Source organism: Cetorhinus maximus, chromosome 2 (assembly GCF_964194155.1).
Source record: "Cetorhinus maximus chromosome 2, sCetMax3.hap1.1, whole genome shotgun sequence".
NCBI lineage: Eukaryota > Metazoa > Chordata > Chondrichthyes > Lamniformes > Cetorhinidae > Cetorhinus > Cetorhinus maximus.
Window position 1 is genome coordinate 141213087 of NC_135880.1, and position 23741 is coordinate 141236827.

Sequence of the window (23741 nt, forward strand, 5' to 3'; positions counted from 1 at the left end):
TGCAACAATTGCAACTATTGTTATGATCCTAGACCAGACTCCAAAGTTTAAAGTAAGATCCGGTTAGAGATCGATAACGTTTTGTCTAAAATAGACAAAGCCTGAGATTCAGATTGAAAACGCTGGCTCAGAGAATAAAGCCACAAGATTCCATGCGTTTTGAATGAACAAAAATAAACTATTATACAAGGTTAGAAAGATAAAACAATTTACAATATCTATCTTATACTCTAACATGTGTATCTTATACTCTAACATGTGAAGAAACAGGCAAACTGTGGTCGAACACACCACACTGCACAATAAATGGCAGATGCGACCAAGACGGAGTTAGAGTTCACGGACTATCTCAACAGCCCAACCAGACGTTAGTAAACACAGTCAGCCAATCTTGTTGAAACTCTGTCTCTCTCATAAGAAATTCTTAGTCTTCATTTTTAAGAATTTCCTTCAATATTCTGAATACAGCTACATTGACCCAGATTTTCCAATACAATAGAAATTCGTTTACACAAACCACTTGACTTTGTGTTCAGTTTGCTACTGGCTCCTTACGTTCCTCATCTCAGCATGCTTTACATCATGGAAAGGCATCAGCCTTTCCTTCCTCCAATGATGCACATTTTTCCCACATGTCCTAATTTACAGGAGACAGTGCAACTGTTTGTATTGTGTAACGGCTTCAGTTTTGGTTTAAGGGTTGCAGTGTACTGTTTGTCACATCTCCTCCCCCATAATTATTACTCCTGGTAACCGTACTCTAATGTATCTACTGGTAACTGAACAGTTGGCTCATGGTCTTGCCACCTAGACCCAACTTGCATTCATCATGTGTTAGTATCTCTACATAGGTGCTCCAATGCAATACATCAGGAGAGGCCAGACTTATCAGTTAAGCCCCTGTTAAGAGGCACAGCCTTAATTCAAGCCATTTTTCATCAAGTTCACCCTACATACCAGTTAATACTTTGATTGCTATAATTTTGAGCAAGCCTGAACTTTAAAAGGGAAATATTTATGAATATGTAGTATCTTGTTACATCTCTCAAAAATATGTTAAAGTACTTCATATAGAAAGAACTGTTTTGAAATGAAATGACGACTGATGTGTGGGTGCGCATGGCTGCCATTTTGCGTGCAAAAAGGTGAATGGCTGATAAGCTATTTTAATGATGTGAGCTTACAGAAGAATATTGGCCAGGACACCAGGACAACTTCCTGCTCTTCTTCAAAAAAGTTCATTTAACCACTGGGGCATGCAGATGGTAAAACAGTTTAGTAGCTTACCTACAGTGCAGTATTTCCTGCAGTCTAGATTGTGATGCAGATACAATACCGTAACATGGTGGATGTAATCCAGAAGCCTAGACTAAAAATCTGGATGCATGAATTCAAATCCCACTATAGGAGCTTTGGAATTTAAATTCAGTCAAATAAATTTGGAACAAAAAAGATTGCATCAGTAATGGTGACTATGAAACAATTGAATTACATAAAATCCCAACTGGCTCATTAGTGTGCTTTAGGGATCGGAACTTACTGTTTGCCTGGTCCAGCTACATGATTGCAGACCCACATCAATGTGGGTAATTTTTAAACTTCTGGCTGAAATGGCCGAGCAAGCTACTTAGTTGCATTAAAAATAATAAAACCATTAGCACTGTAGGAGTATCTTCACCACATGGATTGCAGCGGTTCAAGAACATAACTCCCCACCACTGTCTCAAGGGAAACTAGGAATAGGCAATAAATGGCCTTGCCAGCGACGCCCATATCCTGTAACATGGTCATTTTTTTTTTAATGCGAGAAATATCCAGCTGTGTTTAGTTTAGGTGATACTTACAAAGAGCAGCCTTAAGAGGGAAACCTGTTGGAAACAAACTTTAAAATGAGCCTACGTTATTCCAAGCTTTAAGATATAAGGAAGTCAGAGAAAGTGACTGGATAATTCAGAATAGAGTTGACAAATTTTAGTTTTTTTATAGCATAATTAAAACAAATACCCACCTGTTGTAGATATCATCATCTTCCCCTCCCCAGCCCCAGTAATCATTCGGGAACCCATTGATTTTTTCATGTTGTTCTCTACTTAAGGCTGATATTCCTCCGAAGTACTGGTTATATGGTAATCTGAAACAAAGAATTTTACAATTTGTTTGCAATTTATCTCACAGCACTTTCAAGAATGGTAGTAAGGTTTCTAATCTATAAAGCGTCAAGCTACTTTAAAGGTTAATCAGAACCCACTCTTCCAAATGTACTTCTATTTATCTCCAAGTGTTGCATTATAGAAACTGATGTAACATCTAACTGAGCTTCCAACCCTCTACCTTCCTAAACATTCTGCACAATTTTACTGTCACAAAGGACCCCCAATTGCAGTGCTCAAGACAAATTACTTCCATGTAGCGGTTTTTAAGTACTGAAAGGAACTGTCATGATAAAACTGAGATTCAGTTTAAAGTGTAGAAACAGGACTTGATGGCTCCAGGTTGCAAGAACCCTTTGATACTCCTATTGTGCAAGGTCTTATAATCCCTTTCCTAGATTGTAGACAAAATGTAAAAACCTCTTCTTTCTTATCTAGGGCCACCTAGGAAAGTCTGAGATTTTTTTTAAACTTACCATAACGTGGATCCAGGAGGAGCAGAACTTGAGGGAACAATCTTAAAATTAGAGTTAGGCCATCAGAAAGCACCTCTTCATATAAAGGGTAATGGAAATCTTGAACTCTCTTCCCCCAAATGGCTGAGGGAGCTGAGATAACTAAATTTTCAAGGTTGAGATCAAATATTATTGTTGCAGAATGCTATGAAAGGATATGATCAAAAGTGGGTAAATAGAGTTGAGATACAGATCAGTATGATCTGATTAAATGCTGGAACGACTTCAAGCGGCTGAATGGTCAAACTCCTGCTTCTATGTTCCTATGTATGTTTAAAAACTAAGAGATGATCTGGATAATTACATGTTAGCTAGTTTAGTGTTTGTGGCAAGAAAATTTAGCATCTTTAATTTCATATGAAATTACCATATACAGGTATAGTAACCAGCAACATGGGACCGAACATGGGGCCGGATTTCAGATTTTGCCAGTTTTCGGGTGAAGCAGACCAGGCCAGGTCACTTGGCACTCGGACCACAGGAAAAGGCAGACACGTGAAGCTGATAACTAGTTGGTGTGTTACCGGTGCCGATGCAGCACCTAACCAAACAAGCTAAGTTATTTTACTCCTAATAATAATAAAGATTCATGCATGGCAGCTTAAAAAAATATGAATTTTCTGACATTGCCTGTTTTAGGACAGCTGGATTTGAGACACTGTACCTGTATCTAAAGAAAGAGCCAGCACAAATTTTGAAAGGTATGTTTGTGCTCAACGAACCTCACAGAATCCTTTAGCTAGATAGAAGATATGTAAAGGATGTATTCTACATGGACTTTAGGAAACAGGTATTTTTACACAGTTGGCCATTTTACTTTACATGGCTGAGGGTAGTCTACGAGACAAGTGCATCAGGGAATTCCTCACCCTTATCAACTAACCCTTAAGAATTCTGGGATCAATGGGTTTTTCTCAGCCATTCCATGGGGGACTGGGGTTCAGCAGTGAAGCAAATATCAATACATAGAAACATTGAAAATAGGAGGAGTGGGCCATTTGGCCCTTCGAGCCTGCTCTGCTATTCATCATGTTCATGGCTGATCATCCAACTCAATAGCCTGCTCCCACTTTCTCCCCATATCCGTTGATCCCTTTCGCCCCAAGAGCTATATCGAACTCCTTCTTGAAAACATACAATGTTTTGGCCTCAACTACTTTCTGTGGTAGCAAATTCCACAGGCTCACCACTCTCTGGTTGAAAAACTTTCCCCTCATCTCAGTCCTAAATGGTCTACCCTGTATCCTCAGACTGTGACCCCTGGTTCTGGACTCCCCCACCATCGGGAACATCTTTCCTGCATCTACCCTGTCTAGTCCTGTTAGAATTTTATAGGTTTCTATGAGATCTCCCCCACCCCCTCATTCTTCTGAACTCCAGCGAATATAATCCTAACCGACTCAATCTCTCCTCATATGTCAGTCCTGCCATCCCAGGAATCAGTCTGGTAAACCTTTGCTGCACTCCCTCTATAGCAAGTACACCCTTCCTCAGATAAGGAGACCAAAACTGCACACAATATTCCAGGTGTGGTCTCACCAAGGCCCTGTGTAATTGCAGCAAGACATCCCTGCTCCTGTACTTGAATCCTCTCACTATGAAGGCTAACATACCATTTGCCTTCTTTACCACCTGCTGCATCTGCATGCTTAACTTCAGCAACTGGTGTACAAGGACACCAAGATCTCATTGCACATTCCCCTCTCTTAATTGAGAGTCATTCGCATAATAATCTGCCTTCCTGTTTTTGCTACCAAAGTGGTAGCAAACCACACATTTATCCACATTATACTGCATCTGCCATGCATTTGCCCACTCACTCAGCTTGTCCAAATCACACTGAAGCATCTCTGCATCCTCCTCACAGTTCACCCTCCCACCCAGCTTTGAGTCATCTGCAAATTTGGAGATCTTACATTTAGTTCCCTCATCTGAAATCATTAATATATATTGTGAATAACTGGGGTCCCAGCACCCTACTAGTCACTGCCTGCCATTCGGAAAAAGACCCATTTATTCCTACTCTTTGTTTCCTGTCTGCCAACCAGTTTTCTATCCATCTCAGTCCACTACCCCCAATCCCATGCGCTTTAATTTTACACGCTAATCTCTTATGTGGGACTTTGTCAAAAGCCTTCTGAAAGTCCAAGTAAACCTCATCCCCCTCATCAACTCTACTAGTTACATCCTTGAAAAATTCCAGTAGATTTGTCAAGCATGATTTCTCTTTCGTAAATCCATGCCGACTCTGTCTGATTCTGCCACTGTTTTCCAAGTGCTCAACTATTAAATCTTTTATAATGGACTCTAGAATTTTCCCCACTACTGACGTCAGACTGACTGATCTATAATTCCCTGTTTTCTCTCTACCTCCATTTTTAAATAGCAGGGTTACATTAGCTACCCTCCAATCTGTAGGAACTGTTCTAGAGTCTATAGAATCTCGGAAGATGACCATCAATGCATCCACTATTTCTAGGGCCACTTCCTAAGTACTCTGGAATGTAGATTATCAGGCCCTGGGGATTTATCGGCCTTCAATCCCATCAATTTCCCCAACACCATTTCCCTACTAATACTGATTTCTTTCAGTTCCTCCCTCTCACTAAACCCTGTGTTCCCCAACATTTTTGGCTATTTGTGTCCTTTGTGAAGACATAACCAAAGTATGTATTTAGTTGGTCAGCCATTTCTTTGTTCCCCATTATAAATTATACCCTTTAAACCAAGGTACCCATTTTGAATGATGCAAGGAGATGCAGTTATGGAGTATCAGATACTCTCGTAGCTTCACTCGTCATTATTGGTTAGGAGGCTGAATCAGAAGGACGAAATCAATTTGTGATCAATACTGAAAGAGAACGAGGACATCCAATTCCTCGCCCAATACTTCCTTCCTCGCCCAATACTTCCTTCCTCGCCCAATACTTCCTTCCTCTCTGTGCATGATAATGTGAATCCCACAGATCTTTAACCAAAGCAGATGATGTATGCTCCCTATCTACATGCTATTCGCAATAGGAGCAGGGGAGTACCACCATGCTAAGCTGAGATACGCTGGAGCTAAGTTTTGAGAAGATTTTATATTAATAAAGTCTTTCAACAAAAAGGTACTTTGAACTAATTACACTTCTCAAATTTGTTAAGGAAGGAACTGCTGTCCTTTACGTTAATTGACGAGAAAGGACTTTTTTTGCAATCTAGCCATTTAAAAATAAAATTGCACTTTCGAAGTCTTACCTGAAACCAAATTTATCCATTGACACAGCCAGGTGCCTTGGCTGGCTGTAACACTTGTAGATATTTCGATCATCCATAGGAATTAAATCAACATCACTGAACACAAAGCAACTGTAGTCATATTCTTTCAAAGCTTCCATAAAACCTACGTTGAGAAGTTTGGCACGATTAAAAGTGTCTTCTCCATGCTGAAAAAAATTAAATTGGAGAAACAGAACACTCAACACTAAATACATCAAACTAGCAAACCATTAAATCAGAAAATTTTCACACACAAGCCTACTTAGGTCCTTGATCCACCAGCAATTTTGACACGATGAAATCAAGACCGACTTTTAAGCTACACATTAAATATTTGGAGTTCAGGGTTCCATTGCTGGAAAGGTGACTTTGCATACAACTTCCAAAATTGGCAGAGAAACAGCAGCTCAATTTTACACTGTCCCATATGAAGGTGGCATCTGATTGCCATTTCTAGATCAAACTGCGGCAGCTTTAAAGGACTATGTAACTAGAGTTCAAACCTAAAGTTTTTGGAGCCTTTTCCTCCAGTTAGTTTGGTGGCTCACCATCACCAAGGGCAATTAGGAATGGGCAAATGCCAACCTTGCCAGTGACATTCACATCTTATGAAAGAACTGCCCACCCCCATTCATAACTGGATGTGGCACGACTGTACAGCATTGATCTTACCCATTGGTCGTAGGATTTCTTAGCCCTGTCTATAGCATGCTGCTTTAACTGTTTAGCATGCATTGTAGGTTCATGGGTTGGCACCTCGTTTTTAGGTAAGCCCGGTGGTGCACACACCTGCAATGCTTTCCGATACTCCTTATTGAACAAGGGTTGGTTCCCTGGCTTGATGGCAATGGTAGATTGAGGAGAACGCTGGGCCAAGAGGTTACAATCCTGTTGCTGCTGACGGCCCAGAGCACCTCAAGGATGACCAGTTTTGAGCTTCTGAATTTGTTTGAGTCTATCCCATTTAGCATGGCGTTAATCCCACACATATTGGAGAAGGTCCACATTTTAAAGATGGGACGTAGTCTTCACAAGGGCTGTGCAGTGGTCACTTCTACTAATACTGCCATGGACAGATGCATCTGTGATAGGCAGGTTGTTGAGGGCAAGATTAAGTAGGGTTTTCCCCCAGATTGGTTCTATCACCACCTGTGGCAGCTCCAGTCTGGCAGATATGTCCTTCTGGACGCAGCCAACTCGGTCAATAGTGGTATTACCGAGCCAGTCCTGGTGATGGGTATTGGAGTTCCCCACCCAGAGTACATTTGGTGCTTTTGCTACTCTGTTTCTTCCACATATTGTTCAACATGTAGCACACATGGGAATAGAATCACTTGTAAGTCACAGACCATGTTGACTTGGAACTATACCACTACTCCTTCACTATCACTGGGTCAAAATCCCAGAACTTCCTCCCTAACACAGGCTGCAAGAATTCAAGAAAGTAGCTCATCAAGGCCTTCTCAAGAGCAATTAGTGATAGACAATAAGTGGTGGCCTTGCCAGTGACACTTACATTGCAACAAAAAAAAAGGGAAGGACCCCAAGCATTGTGGCGAGGGGCAACTTTGAACAAGGTGGCAAGGGGCATATCCAGGTGAAGCAGGATAAGAAGAACGGAGACTAGTATAAATGCCTTGGATTGCTACAAACATACTTTAGCATTTGAGGAAAGGATTAGTCATAAATTCAGGCCAAATCACAACTTTCTCAAAATACCAGTAAACATAGAACATGAAAGTGGTAAGCCATATGGTCTCTCAAGCCTGTCCCAACCATTTAACAGACCACTGCTGATCTTCTACTTCAACTCCGTATCCCATGTCCCACCGCATATCTCTTGATTCCTCAACTGTCCAAAATTTCTGTCTTGCCTAAACATCCATAGCCCTGTGGGATAGGGAATTCCAAAGGTTGAGAGCCAACTGACTAAAGAAATCTCTATTTCTCTGTCCTAAATGGCTGGCCCCTTATCCAAAGGCAATAGCCTCTAGTTTGAGACTCCACAGGGAAAGAGCCTCTCGGCATCTACCCCATCCAGCCTAAGGGCTTAGTATGTTTTAATGAAACTGCCTCTCATTCTTCTAGACCCCAAAGGATATAGGCCAATTCTACTCAATTTTTCCCCATGGAACAACCTACAACCCAGGACTGTATTTAGAGAACTTTCAGCATGCTCTATGACTCATCCTTTGCCCTACATATTCCTTAATGACATGTTGCCTCTAATACAGAAATCAACTTCCATGTTGTATGCTGCTGCCACCCAGCTCGACTGATGATTTCAGAGCTGTTATCAGGTTGTCTTGACAGCAAAAACAGAAAATGCTGGAAAAACTCAGCAGATCTAACAGCATCTGTGGAGAAAAAATAACAGGCTTAACGTTTCGAGTCCTTATGACTCTTCTTCAAAAACTTTATTCAACTCAAAAATCAGAAAGACAAACCCTGCTTGCTTAGACAGAGGTAAACAGTTTTACCTAGGATTTTTTGCATGCTTAAGCAGGAAATTTATGTCACTGTTAGCACAGAGATGTGGAGTGCTATTTACGCTGCAGTCATTTGTAATCGCCAAGACCCGTGCCACAGTACTGGATTGTACAGAATGGGATTTTGTTGCCAAAATCTAATACTGCTGTTTTAGCCCTACTGTCAACTTACACCTTTCTGTACATGACATTGATTCTCTTAACACTAATTTAAAAAAAACAAAGATGAATGTGGCTAAACATAGAACAGTTCTTTCATTATATACACAGAATAAGGCATTTGCTTGGACTCTTCCAAGCAACAGAAAATATGGTTGGTGGATGATTCCACAGGAAGGGCCCATTGCCATGTACCACAACTGGCTGGGTTAGCCTCACCTGTTAAAGGTCACCAGCTTTCATTGATCATGGCGAGTGTAGGTGCAGGTGTTAACTTTAGTCTGTTTCAAATATACCATGTTCATAAGATGACAGGCAAAAAGAAATTTACTATTTCCAGCAGCCCGTTAAAAATGATTAATTTCCCCCTTTGTTATATGTGCAAAATTTCAATCTCATGATTATTTGGTTTTGAAAATTTGCCTGCTTCACTTTTGAATTAATCTAATATCTCCCAGGGTAAAAGATATACAATAATTACTACACACATCACTAAATATTATTGTACTTCATGATAAGAAATCTAATTCACCAGCCACCAGTACAGTTAGAAATAACATGTTAATCTCCCTTGTTTTGTACCAGTCTCTAAATAGTGATCTTGATTTCAAATGAGCTACTGCTGCCAGATAATATGTGCAGATTTCAAGTTAGTGTGGCTTTCTACGGAAGCTTTACCGTCAATCTGTTTCAGAAAGTTGTCATAAGAAAGGAAAGCAGATCAAAAGCAAGAATGTCCTGAAAATAAGGTTTTCTAATCTCACTGTAGATGAATGCCCTGCCTTTCTTTGTTTTTAAAACACCGTGATGCATTCAGCTGCTATAATTTCTGATGGTTAATGAGTCATATCAATTACAGTTGCTCCTTTAACTAGGTAAACACTTGCTAAAATTATAAAAGCACTGTGATATTTAACTATAAAAATCAGATCTACACTAAAAATTAGACAAGGTAAAAGGAATTGATTAAATTACTGTACATTTGATCCCACAGTCTAACACAAAACAAGGGCTCGACATCAGCATCTAATGAAGGGCCATTTTCCTTCTAATTAAAGATAAGCATACAGTATCCAGAATTACCAGTTCCTTAAAGGGCACAAAGCACATTCCACTTTACCGAGCCCAGCCGAGCAGGGGACTATTTCTTCCTTCTCCATCTCAGCTAGCTAGTGCAGGGGAGATAGCTGCAATCAGATTCCACTGCAACCTTCACAATCTCAAAATGTTCTGCAGAAGACAGAAGAAACAAGCACAGATCTAGAAAAAAAGCAAGTGGGACAGAGGTGGGGGAGGGGAAGGAAAAGAAGAGAAAGATGAGTGCAGTGAATATTAAAACAAACAAAAGACATTTCCAGAAGTTTGGTTCTCCCCACAACCCCTCCCAACAACAGCATTGTGAACACAGGGTAGATAATTAGAAATTTGTATCTTATTTGCTATCAGACACTTCAATTTTATTAAAGCAGGAAACATTTCCAAGAATATAATACCTGCAAACTTTAACAAACTCAAATACAGCTAATAAAGCAGAGAATCTGAAAAACCCAGTATTATTGTGTAACCTGCTGCAGGTAAGGTCTTCCTCATTTTTTGAGGACACTTCAACTTCCTCACACAAATAAGAAGTGCCACCAAGGGAAATCAGCTGCTATCCTTAAACAATTTCACACTGTGCTCAATTAAGTGACATACCATGTAGCATATAGTTCATTCTTTGGATGCAAAAATGACATTCACAGATGTCATCACCAAGTCGCCAAAGTTCCCCGCCAAATCTAAGTGAACTGTTTTGAATGAACGAAACATAAAGTTCCAGAAATCCAGAGATTCAAGGGGAGCATAACACAATCTCTGCAGTTGATCAAATTCAAATCTGACAAGGATAAACTAATGAATGGGCACAGTGATGCTGTTAGAACTGCTACCAAGCTTAAGGTAGAGCTGTAAAGAATGAGCCTGGGACTGTACGCTTTGGAGAAAGCAAGGGATAATATTCAAATTTTTAAGATCCTTAAATGAATAATCTGAATCCTATAATATGTTTGCAGCTCCTATGAACCAGGGGCCATAGGCTCAAACTTAAAAGGAAGATTCAAATAGATAGTTTAAATTTAGCGACTACATGCAGAAACTGGTGAGGTTGTGAAATGGACTTGCCCTTGGAGGCAGTGAGGGCCAACAGCATGAATATCTACAGAGAAAAATTGGACAGATGAAGAAATGAGCGACCGATAGAGCGGCATTCAGTTTTAAGCCAGCCTGATGGAAGGAACAGTTTTTTCAAGCTTGGTACTTTCCTATATCCCTCTCTGCTCATAACCTTTAAATCCATATTAAAACTACTGAAGAGCACTTGATTTTTGTTTCTAATGAAGTTATATTTCCAAATTCTTCCAAGTGATTTGCTCTCATCCCTTGCCAAGGTTCTCTCGCCATATCAGTGAGGTCCTTTGCTTTGTAAAAGTTACTGTTACTGTGTTCATATGACAATCCTCTCTCCACTATTTAGCAGAGGTGTTAACCCATTTAAAATAAACAGCTAATATCACTGCTAAAGTAGAAAATTTCACATCCACACCTCAAGTTTTCGTCCTAGTTCAATATTTGTTAAGACCTACTAAATATTTACCTGACAACATACAAACATTCACCTCTAATGTGCAAATGCCTTAACCTGGTACCACCAACAGTAATTTCCAAGCTAAAACTCTACTGCTGATGTTGACCGTCAAAATGTGCAGTTCCAAATATTCAGATTCTACGCTCTCTTGTGCATGCCATGAAATGGCAGATTCAGAACATCTTGATGATAGCCAGGATCACTCATAGGACAATAAAAATATTTTACAATTTTGTTTAGAAGGCAATCCTTGAAGAAAAGATTTCTTCATTTGTGGATACACACACACCATAAATCTCAAATGGATCTCCTTTGGGAAACTTTACCAATGGATGTAGAAGTTCAGTTTTCTCTTTCATGCTAAACTTTTTATTTTCCACCTTCAACAATTCAACTTTCCACAATACTCAAATCCAGCCCAGAAGAATACTGCATCTATATTCAAGGATATGAGCAAATGCTGCATTACATCTTAAACAGGGCACATGAAAAACCTCATCATTTCAAAGCCTCCTTCCAGATCACAGAACATTTTCCCTATTTGATCAATCTCGCCACAGACACAGCTGTACTGAACTTTCTACTCATTTCTTCCAAAAGAGTTTCCAAACCGGTTACCTTCTGAGGACTCTCAGGCTTTTATCAAAGACCCAAGCAAGCACAAGTGCCATTAGGCAGGAAATCTCATCTTTTAGCAGCAGAAAAGAACGTACAAATTCAAATTTTTGAAATATAACAAGACAGGCAAAAAATGTGGTGTTGCAAATCTGAGATTTCATGGCTCCTCTGAGATCCTGATGTGAAAATTTAGGCCCTAAACTGAGAATGTGTCAGAACACCTTTCCATCCTTGCTGCACTAATTCAGGACACTGCCTCCTCTACCCCATATCCCAAATTGCAGCCAACACTTCCTATTTCTCTCCATCTAACCTACTTGGTACAACCTACCAGCTTTTAAAAATCAAGCTTGGTGTCATCTAATCACCAATGGGTATGTCTCATTCTTTCCAGCATCTACATTGTGGGCCTTGGCCCTTCATCTATTTCATCTCAAATACTTTTCACTTGGTGATGCAAGTCTTTGAAGCGGAGGCTTTAACTTGTTAACCAATTTTTGTTGAAATCCAATTTCCTCTAAGCATGCTGACATCTGAACACCTGGGGAGACGTTGTCAAACAAACTGTGACCCTTCATACAAGTTACTGATCCACTTTGTAAGGAGCGAGGTGAGATGGCTGAAGCTGGGGCTAGAGGTTTCAGTGCCCAAGTGGGTACTTTCACCACCTAAAGTTTACAAAGAATTGACACCAAGAGGAAATGTGTTAAGGCATACAGAAACATTCTTTGCCAAGTGAATGAGGAACATTACGAGGCATCAGAAACTCCTTCTGCATTTCTCTGGAGTTTCAGAACTGAAGGGATACAAGATCCTGAAGTCTTTCATGCTGGGTGTTTACCTGGACAGAAAACTCTTAGGAATCCAGCAATCATGTTGATACTCTGCTATTGTAGAGATTCCTTCATCTGTCTCAGGAGCCCTCCCCATAAATCTCAGGAAGACAGTGAAATCAAAGTGAAAAACGCAGTGTCTCACACAAGCACCAATGCTCCTAGAGGCAATTCTGTTTAAAAGCGGGCAATTTTCCAGCTTCACATCTTTCCTGCCAGCAGCAGACTTTCATTTTAAGTTACTCTCAATTCTCATCTATTAAACTAAACGCCTGGACGATCATGCACAGCTTCTATCTCTGATTATCAGATGTGCATGGGCTAGGGGAAGGGGGTGAGGGGTAGTTGGAGGCTCTTCACCAATAGCATAGTCAGAAAATTATCCTTTGTATGTGATCCCAATGGAAATAGCAAAAGGCAACAACTCAGTCACATCATGGTGACAAGTGGGACCAAATCGTTTTCTTCTCTAGAATCCCACTTGATCACCCTAACTGCAATGTTTATGCCTTGCACAGATGAGCCTTTGTTCCATAAAAACTGTGGATTAAATAAAATAAGATAACTCCTTCTGAACTGCGTCCAAATTGTTTTTTGTAATTTCTGTCATGTTTCTGCTGCTAATTATTTTCTTTGTAAAATAATTCTGGAGAATAGCTTAATCTGTGAGAAAGACAGACAATGCTTTCTGCCTTCAATTATCAACAGGAATCATATTAGACTTCCCATATGTATTGCAATAAGCAGGTATGAATGGAATTAATTTTTAGATCTAGGTTACATTAACATTGTGTAAAAGCGAAAAACATCGGTTTCATTTGATGTAATCAGCCTATGAATGCTTAATTGATTTTCACATGAAAAAAGGGTGCTAGAAAAAGCAAGAACTGTAACATGTTGTATGATTCCATGACTGGAGAAATTACACTTATGGAATAAAAATAAATGAGGCTTGACCTTTTTCAGCGGGAGTGTCAACAAAATGATGTTTCACCCATAACAGAACAAAAGAACAAGGCCCTGAAAATTACAGCACCAAACCACGAAATGGTAGAAAGTTGTTGTAAGTATCCTGTCTCCTGGGTAGCTTCACCACAGGATGAATACCTGGTAGCCTCAATATACAAATTGGAACCTAAAACAGTTTGAAGAAATTTTAATTAAAAAAAACCTGTACTATCCGTCAGATTATAAAACATTTTAGCAAATTTTCCGTATTTTCAACACTTTGCAGTTTTATTTTACATCTTTTGCCTGCATTTTTGGATGCAAATATTTTCCAAATAACCTTCCATTAAAATTATGAAACAGTTCAGTAGATACCCCACTTCATTCATCGCCTTTATTACATTCTAAATAAAGGTACAGTATCTTGCTCATGCACCTTTTCAGGCTACAGTAATGTACATCTTACACTACATTCTACCATCCCTAAGAAAGTCAGATTGAACAGTTTCACGATCACTAGAGGTAAAAGCTTAAAACTGAAGAAATTTCTGCAGCATATTTCTATAAGTGCCAAATCGGAAAAAAGTTATTCTGTTACTAACAGAGTTATAGATCCATACGATTACAGTGAACTCAATGCCTCAGGAAAACACCAAATTAACCAGCTTCCATTACACATTTTTAAAGATTAAGAGAGTGACTTACTTAGTGACAACCAGGTGGGATAGCCTAGCTGAACATATAGGTCTTTAACTATCCACTGTTTTAGAGGCATATTATTTCAACCACCATACACAATGGAAAATACATAAATATGACCATTAAAGAGAAACCAGCTGAGAAAATATCTGGAATCACATTTTCTAACAAGGAACTAGCATTTATAAATAACTTCAAAACATTTTAGATCTGCTACAACTATAATCAGCCCCAAGAAAATGCCCAATGAAAGAGCTGCAGTTGAATGATCCATCCTGTATATTCTTAATTTTTGTAGAGGTTTGAAAGAATTGAATGGCTTGCCAAGCCATTTCAAAGGGCATTCAACAACGTTGGAGTGGTACTGGATGCTTAACTTCTTTAAAAGGATATTAGTGAAGCAGTTGGATTTTCACAACACTTTATACGGGCACTTTTACAGATTCCAGCCTTGTTCTAGATTTTTTTAGAAGAAAAAAAATCTTATTTTTAATCAAATTCACAAACTAATGGGATTTAAACTCTCATTCTCTTGATTTTTAGTCCAAACTTCTGGATTACGAATACACAGCCACTAAATAAAATAACACAGAATGTTGAGATACTGCCTCCATTATGATTTTAGCCATTTTTTCCATGACAAAAGGACAGAAATTTGTTCCTATCACAAAGATCATACCAATTATGATCACACCCATGCCCAAATACAGCAAGAAGCAATAACCTGATTACCATAATCACTGTCCTCATCTGTGGAACACAATTTACATCAACATAGCAGCAATTCTCACCCACCCACCCCTAAAACCAACAAGCTTCCATGGGCAGGTGGTAACACAATGTGTGAAAATATGTTACTCAGTAGCCCCAGAAAATTTACTGGAGATCTCTGAGATGGTGGACACTGGTGCGCTCAGGGTTAAATTTTTCAACAGAATATAGTCTCAGGGTTTTGGAAAAGAAGAGTTAAGTAAAAGCATTTCAGTTAACCTCCCTACACAACAAAGTGACATTACCAGAAGAGAAGCAGCTGATTGGTGAATAGCTGGTGAGCCATGAGCCTTCATTTAAGTAGTTAAGTTTAATAGTCAAATAAATAGGGGCACAGCAAGGCAGCTTAGACACAAGGAGTGCTCATCCTGCTCCACGTGGGAACTCCAGGTCCCTTCTTGTGTCCAGTCTAAAAACGTGCGCAGGAAGTGTTGTCAGCTGTAGCAGCACAAGTTCCGGGCTCGAAGCTTGAGCAGCAGCTGGCATCAATGCAGTGCATTTGCAAAGTTGAGAGTTTAGTGGATTGCACGTATTGTTATGATGCTGGTTTTTATTAGATGGCTATGTTTTAAACTCTCATTTAATTCAATGGAGAAATTTGGAGAGGGGGATGGGACCACCTACGAAATCTGCCTGGAAACAAGCCCATGTAACTGGTACTAAATCTGCCCAGAGATAAGCACGTGACCTGGCTGACACAGGACAGGGGCCCAGGTCAACACTTATTGAAAGGAAGGTGCAGATTTCAACATCCCAACATAGTAGCTCACAGACAAAGGACGTTTGGAAGCACAGGAGTATCAGTCAAACAGGGAAATCTGAAATGAGAGACTGGAAATGGGTGCTGCCATGCCCAGCAGAAGAAAAGGCCCATTTGTTTTGTTAACCATCAAGCAAAATGCTGGTGAGGATGGATTCCTGGTCCAAAAAAATGACACTTGTGAAGAGTCACAGACCACAGAATCACCATAGGGTACATTGCTACTGGAAGTGCATGCGATTATGCTCAAAGGGTTGAGCAAAAGGACTTTGTTTAACAGGGCACTGGAAGATTCACCCTGATGGGGCAGAGAGAAGAGATCCTGTTAAAGCTGGGAGGAACTTGGAGACTTGAACAGTAATGGGGAGAGTAACTTGGGGACTTTAACAGTACACATTTCCTCTGAGAGGGTGGTGCAATGCTTACACGTGGCTTGGGTTTTCAGTTGTGTTAAAAAGTTAATGGGAAATACCTTTTCTGTAGTTTAGTGCATTAGGTGCTTTTGTGTAGTTAAAAAGTCTTAAAATGTGAAATCTTGTACAATCCTTTGAATTGATCACTGGGAAATTCTTACCTTTTTTAAGATCTATTGGTCACTACATGGTCACCCCACAGCATAAGGGCATGCAGGCAGAGGGGGAATGGGCAACAGTCAGGCAGTCAAAGAGGACCAGGCCTCTCCTGAGAGTGCATCTCACTCTCCAACTCATATTCTGTTCTGAATATTGATGAGAATGATAGTTCCTCTGGGATATGGAGCAAGAGCCTAGTCCATGGCACCATAGCTAGCTGAGCTTCACTGGGGGATATGAGGAAGACTTGAAAAGCAATATTGATTGGGGATTCGATAGTTAGGGGAGCACTCAGGCGCTTCTGCAGCTGCATACATGAACTCAGGGTGATATGTTGTCTCTTTTGTGCCAGGGTCAAGCATGTCACTAAGCAGCTGCAGAGCACTCAGAGAAGAGATGGTAAACAACCACCAGACAGGTACCAATGGCATAGGTAGAAAACAGGGGTGAGGTCCTGCAGGTACAGTTTAGGGAGCCAGGAAAGAAACTAGCAAGCAGTACCTCAGAGGTAGTAATCTCCATATGAATGAGGAGGAGTCGGCCACTCGAGCCGTTCCATCATTCAATAAGATCATGTCTATGATAGTAATCTTCCCCTACCCCCGATAACCTTTCACCCGTTTGCTTATCAAGAATCTATCTCTGCCTCAAAAGTATTCAAGACCCTGCTTCCACTGCCTTTTGAGGAAAAGAGTTACAAAGACTCACGACCCTCAGAGAAAAATTCTCTCATCTGTCTCAAATGGTGACCTCTTCCTTTTAAACTGTGACCTAGTTCTAGAATCGCCCACAAGAGGAAACATCCTCTCCACCTCCACCCTGTCAAGGCCCCTCAGGATCTTAAAGGTTTCAATCAAGTCACCTCTTACTCTTCTAAACTCCAGTTGATACAAGCCTAGCCTGTCTAACCCTTCCTCATAAGGCAACCCACCCATTCCTGGTATTAGTCCAGCAAGCCTTCTCTGAACCATCCTCGAGAATAGAAATAGGAGGATACAGTAGAAGAATAAGTGGAAGAGATAGGGGAGGAAGGGCTTTAGATTCCTGGGACACTGGGACTGCTTCTGGGAAGATGGGACCTGCATAAGCTGGACAGGTTGCACCCAAACAGAACTGGGTATTAATGTCATTACAGGGCATTTTGTGAGTACAATTGGGAAGGGTTTAAACTAATTTGGAAGAGGTGTGGGAACCAGGAGGAAATTATTGAAGAAAACCAAGATGTACAGAGAATTGGGAGAGGCAAACAGCACGAACATATTAGATGAGGTTAGAGCAAGAGGGAATACAATAAAGTCTAAATTAGGTTTACTGTGCAGGCACATGAATGCGCAGAAGATGGCAAACAAGGTTGGCGAGCTGCAGGCATAGATAGCCACATAGAAATATGACGTGGCGATAACAGAGACCTGGTTGAAAAAAAAGGACAGAACTAGATACTGAATATTCCTGGATACAAGGTGCTCAGGAAAGATAGGGAAGGAAAGAAAAGGAGGAGCATTAGCAGTATTGATTAATGAAAACATTGCAGTGTTGGAAAGAGAGAGAATGACCCAGAGGGGCAAGAACAGAATCTATTTGGTTAGAGTTAAGAAACAATAGAGCTACCATTACATTGCTGGGTGTATTCCATAGGCCACCAATTAGTGGGAAAGATTTTGAGGAACAATTTGCCAGTAAGTTAGAGAGGTGCAAGAATTATAGAGTAATTAAAATGGGGGTCTTTAATTATCCTAACGTAGACTGGGATAGTAATAGTGCAGTGTAAAGGGCAGAGGGGGAGTTTCTAGAGCGTGTTTAGGAGAATTTTCTACCTTAGTATGTTTCCTGTCCAATGAGGAAGGAGGCATTCCCAGATCTGGTTCTGCAGAATATGAGGTAGGTCAACCGCATCAAGTGTTTGTAGGGGAACATTTAAGGGACAATGACCATGGCATCACAAGGTTTAGGCTAACTATAGAGAAGGACAAGGAGCAGTCCAGAGTAAAAATAATTAACTGGGGAGGAGGGGGTCAACTTCAATGAGGTGTAAATAAATCTGGCCTAGCTAAATTGGAATCAAAGATGGGCAGGCAAAACTGTAACTGAACACTGGGCTACATTTAAAGAGAAGATAGTTAGGTAGTCACCATTCTGATGAAGGGGAAAAGTAGCGCAAACAAATCCAGAGCTCCCAGGATGACAAAAGAGATAGAGAGCTGAAACAGGTTGATAATACAAGAACCAGGCTGAATGTAGAAAGTTCAGAGGCCTCTGGACAAAGTAAATAGGGCAAAACTATTCACGTTGGGGTAAGAGTCAAGAACCAGAGGACACCAATATAAGGTACATCAAAAGAGCCAACAGCAGCAGGCAGAAAAACCATATTTAGGCAGCAAATTGTTAGGATTTGGAATGTACTACTTAAGTGTGTGGTGGAGGCAGATTCAATCAAGGCCTTCAAAAGAGAACTGGCTAATTATCTGAAAGGAAAAAATCTGCAGGGGTATGGGGAAAAGGCAGGGAGTGGGGCTAAGTTAGTGTTTGTGCAGACAGCCAGCATGCACAAAACAGGCCGAATGGCCTTCTTCTGAATTGTAATCATGATATGATTTTAATTACATTGTAGAAGCAATTTCTTACCTGGTTAATGACATACACCCCATAATCAAGTTGCTGTCTCTGGAGAATTGGATGCAAGTAATATAACCAATAGTTCAAGTGCTGAAGACGATTGCGAAAAGGAATAATGATGGCAACTTTCTGAAGAGCTGTACACTCCATTGGAGTGAATCGGCCTCCTTCCCTCACCAACGGATTCATCTTTTGCACATCCTCCAGATTAACAGACTGAGAAAATCCTATTTCAAGTGGTCCCACTAAGGAGAAAAAGATAATCCAGAATCAGTTCAAAAACATTATGCGCAGTTTTACTTGGCTTTGGGCAACATCATAGCTGAGCCCATCGTCAATTGACTAACACAGTGGTACTTTATCAAGGATCACTGAATAATGATCAGGAACTGGAACCCCAAGAGATTTGCTGCTCATTTTGGGAACCTCTGTTACCACCCAGGTGAAGATCAGCTAACCCAATACAAACTAGAAATTAAATCTCGAACTCACATCCAGGATTTTAAAGTCACATCCTCCAAATACATTTAACTTTAATTTTAGTTCCTTCGTCGCTTCTTGACCAAGAGAACAGTCAACTACTCCCAGCGTCAGTTGGTATCACTCCTACTAGTACCAGGAAAAAAATGAGTCTCTGACAACACTGAGTACAGTCCAGAAACTTATTGCAGGGGCGAATGCAAGCTCAATGTTTTGGATCAGCTTTCTCACCCATCAGATAGAACGTTAAATGGAGGGCCCTCCGACTCAAGTGGATACCAAAAATTCCATGACACTATTTCAAAGAAGAGCCTAGCAATATTTATTCCTTATTCAACAGTACTAAAAGCAAGAAGTTATCTGGTCAATATCACATGACTGTGGAGCTTGCTATGCACAAACCAGCTGCAGCGTTTCCTCCATCATTAACAGTAATGATTCAAAAGCACTTCACTTCTGTAAAGCAATTTGGAACATTGAGGTTGTGAATGACACTGTTATAAATGCAAGTTTCGTTTCCCAAGCACATGCTATCTTCAGTTCAATGGAAAACAGCTGGCGATGATTTTTCTTTTCCCATTTACATTTCATTTAAGCTGGTCTTTTGTTTTACTTGTCCCATGGCCACCTCCTTTTCACTTTGCACTATCCAGCATTTCGTCATCAGCCCTTCCTTTTGTTCATTCCTGCCCTTTGTACTTTCTTATAATCTGTATGAGCTCTACCATTTTCCAGTTCTGATTAAAGGTTATTGATCTGAAAAATTAACTGCTTCCCTCTCCAAAGAGGTTGTCTGGTTTACGAGTTTCCCAGCATTTTCGGTCCTTATTATGAGAAATACAGTTTTGTGAAAAGGCACCCCAGTTCCTTAGAATTCTGAATATGTTTAACTTTCTGAAGAGCTTTCTCTAACTCGATTATTTTAGTATCACATAGATGTTTTTCTTATTTTGAAGAGCTTTCTCTAACTCGATTATTTTAGTATCACATAGATGTTTTTCTTATTTTGTTTGAATTAATAATTCCTTCCATTCTATCCCACCTTAAACCACTGCAAAATAAATTGCATGGATTGGAAGTACAATGGGGCATAGGCAGACTAAGTGAGGGGGCAAACCTATGGCAGACAAAGTTCAATGCAGAAGAGTGTGATACCAGCCACTTAGAATCTGAGAAAGACAAATCGGAATGTTGCCTTAATGGTGACAAAATAGGTGGTGTGTAGGGCAAAGGGATTTAGGTGTTTATGTACATAAATTGCTAAAATCTAGTCACAGATACAAACTGAGTTCAAAAATGCCGATGGTATTTCAGCCTTCATATCAAGGGCACTTTACTCATTCATGAGGTGTGGACTTTGCTGGCTGGGCCAGCATTTATTACCCATCCCTAGTTGCCCTTGAAAAGGTGGTGGTGAGCTGCCTTCTTGAACCGCTGCGGTCCATGGTGTAGGTACACCCAATGTGCTGTAAGGAAGGAAGTTCCAGGATTTTGACCCAGCGACAGTGAAGGAACAGCGACATATTTCCAAGTCAGGATAGTGAGAGACTTCCAGGTGGTGGTGTTCCCATCCATCTGCTGCCCTTAGTGGTCATGGGTTTGGAAGGTGCTGTCGAAGGAGCCTTGGTGAACCCCTGCAGTGCATCTTGTAGATGGTACACACTGCTGCTACTGTGCGTCAGTGGTGGAGGGAGTGAATGTTTGTGGATGAGGTGCCAATCAAGCAGGCTGCATTGTCCTGAACGGTGTCAAATTTAAGTGTTTGGGAGCTGCACTCCTCCAGGCAAGTGGGGAGTGTTCCATCACACTCCTGACTTGTGCCTTGTAGATGGTGGACAGGCTTTGGGGAGTCAGGAGGTGGGTTACTCGTCATACGATTCGTGGCCTCTGACCTGCTCTTGTAGCCATAGTATTTATATGGATAGTTCAGTTCAGTTTCTGGTCAATGGTAACCCAGGATGTTGATAGTGGGGGATTCAGTGATGGCAATGCCATTTGAACATCAATAGGCGATGGTTGGATTCTCTTGTTGGAGATGGTCATTGCCTGACACTTGTGTGGCACAAATGTTACTCATCACTTGGCAGCCCAAGCCTGGATATTGTCCAGGTCTTGCTGCATTTGGGCATAGGCTGCTTCTGTATCTGAGGAGTTACAAATGGTGATGGACATCTTGCAATCATCAGCGAACATCCCCATTTCTGACCTTACAATGGAAGGAAGGTCATTGATGAAGCAGTTGAAGATAGGCCGAGGACATTACCCTGAGGAACTCTTGCAATGATGTCCTGGAGCTGAGATGACTGATCTCCAACAACCACAACCATCTTCCTTTGTACTAGGTATGACTCCAACCAGTGGAAAGTTTTCCCCAATTCCCATTGCCTCTAGTTTTTCTAGGGCTCCTTGATGCCACATTCGGTCAAATGCTGCCTCGATGTCAAGGGCAGTCACCCTCACCTCAAGTTCAGCTCTTTTGTCCATGTTTGAACCAAGGTGGTAATGAGATCAGGAGCTGACTGGCCCTGGCGGAGTCCAAACTGGGCATCAGTGAGCAGGTTATTGCTAAGCAAGTGCTGCTTGATATCACTGTTAATGACCCCTTCCATCACTTTACTGATGGAGAGTAGACTGATGGGGTGGTAATCATCCAGGTTGGATTTGTCTTGCTTTTTGTGTACAGGGCATAACTGAGCAATTTTCCACAGAGCTGGGTAGATGCCAGTTGCAGCTGTACTGGAATAGGTTGGCCAGGGTCACGACAAGTTCTGGAACACAGGTCTTCAGTGCAATTGCCGGAATATTGTCAGGGCCCATAGCCTTTGCACTGTCCAGTGCTTTCAGCTGTTTATTGATATCACGTAGAGTGAATCGAATTGGCTGAAGACTGGCAGCTGTGAGGCTGGGGGCCTCCGGAGGAGGCATAGATGGATCATCCACTTGGCATTCCTGGCTGAAGATTGTAGCAAATGCTTCAGCCTTATCTTTTGCACTGATGTGTTGGGCTCCTCCATCATTGAGGATGGGGATATTTGTGGAGCCTCCTCCTCCAGTGAGTTGTTTAATTGTCCACCACCATTCATGACTGGATGTGGCAGGGCTGCAGAGCTTAGATCTGATCTGTTGGTTGTGGGATCGCTTAGGTTTATCTATCACTTGCTGTTTGGCACGCAAGTAGCCCTGTGTTATAACTTCACCAGGTTCACACCTCATTTTTAGATATGCCTAGTGCTGCTGCTGGCATGCCCCTCTACATTCTTCATTGAACCAGGGTTGATTCGCTGGCTTAATGGTAATGGTAGAGTGAGGGATATGCCAAGCCATGAGGTTACAGATTATGTTCGAATACAATTCTGCTGCTGATGGCTCACACCGCTTCATAGATGCCCAGTCTTGAGTTGCTAGATCTGTTCGAAATCTATCCCACTTAGCACGGAGGTAGTGCCACACAACACGATGGAAGGTATCCTCAATGTGGAGGTGGGGCTTCGTCTCCACAATGACTGTGCGGTGGTCACTCCTACCGATACTGTCATGGACAGTCTGGGATTACTTGTGGTACCATGCGCTAGTGAGTAGAGAAATAGGTTAATCCAGGTGAATGCGTGGCTGGAGACATGCTGCAGGAGGGAGGGCTTTAGGTTTCTGGGGGCGGTGGGAACTGTACATGGCCGAAGGGTTGCACCTGGACCAGAACGGGACCAAAATCCTTGCGGGGAGGTTTGCTAGTGCTTTTGGGGAGTGTTTAAACTAACTTGGCAGGGGGATGGAACCCTGAGAGGAAGTTCAGCAGGGGGAGATGCACAGCCAAATTTAGAAGAGAGAGCAAGTGAGTCTGGAAGGCATAGAAATTATAGGCCTGTTAAAGCACAAGGGAGTTTGGCACGGTTGGATGGTATTTATTTTAATGCAAGGAGTATGACGAATAAGGCAGATGAATTGAGGGCACAAATTAACACATGGAAGGATGATGTCATTGCTGTCACAGAGACATGGTTGAGAGGAGGGCAGGATTGGCAGCTCAATATTCCAGGATATAGGGTCTTCAGGCGAGACAGATCAAGGAATCAATTACAACAGTAAGGAGGGATGACATCTTAGAAGGCTCCTCAAATGAAACCATATGTGGAAAACTTAAAAATAAAAAAAGGAGCAATTACATTTTTGGGAGTGTACTATAGACCCCAAACAATCAGAGAGAAATAGAAGAGCAGATATGTGGGCAAGTTTCAGAGAAGTGTAAAAATAAT

General features: G+C 41.2%; 1 protein-coding gene across 1 annotated transcript in view; it reads right to left on the bottom strand.

Moving 5' to 3' along the window:
- Positions 1–23741, bottom strand: part of LOC144698264 (beta-1,4-galactosyltransferase 1-like) — a 72584-nt gene that overhangs the window by 13484 nt on the left and 35359 nt on the right. The window contains exons 2-4 of the mRNA XM_078570241.1: positions 19021–19256; positions 5906–6093; positions 2009–2131 (exon numbers count right to left, since the gene is read on the bottom strand). Coding sequence (XP_078426367.1) covers positions 2009–2131; positions 5906–6093; positions 19021–19256 — 547 coding nt within the window. The remainder of the gene's footprint in view (positions 1–2008; positions 2132–5905; positions 6094–19020; positions 19257–23741) is intronic.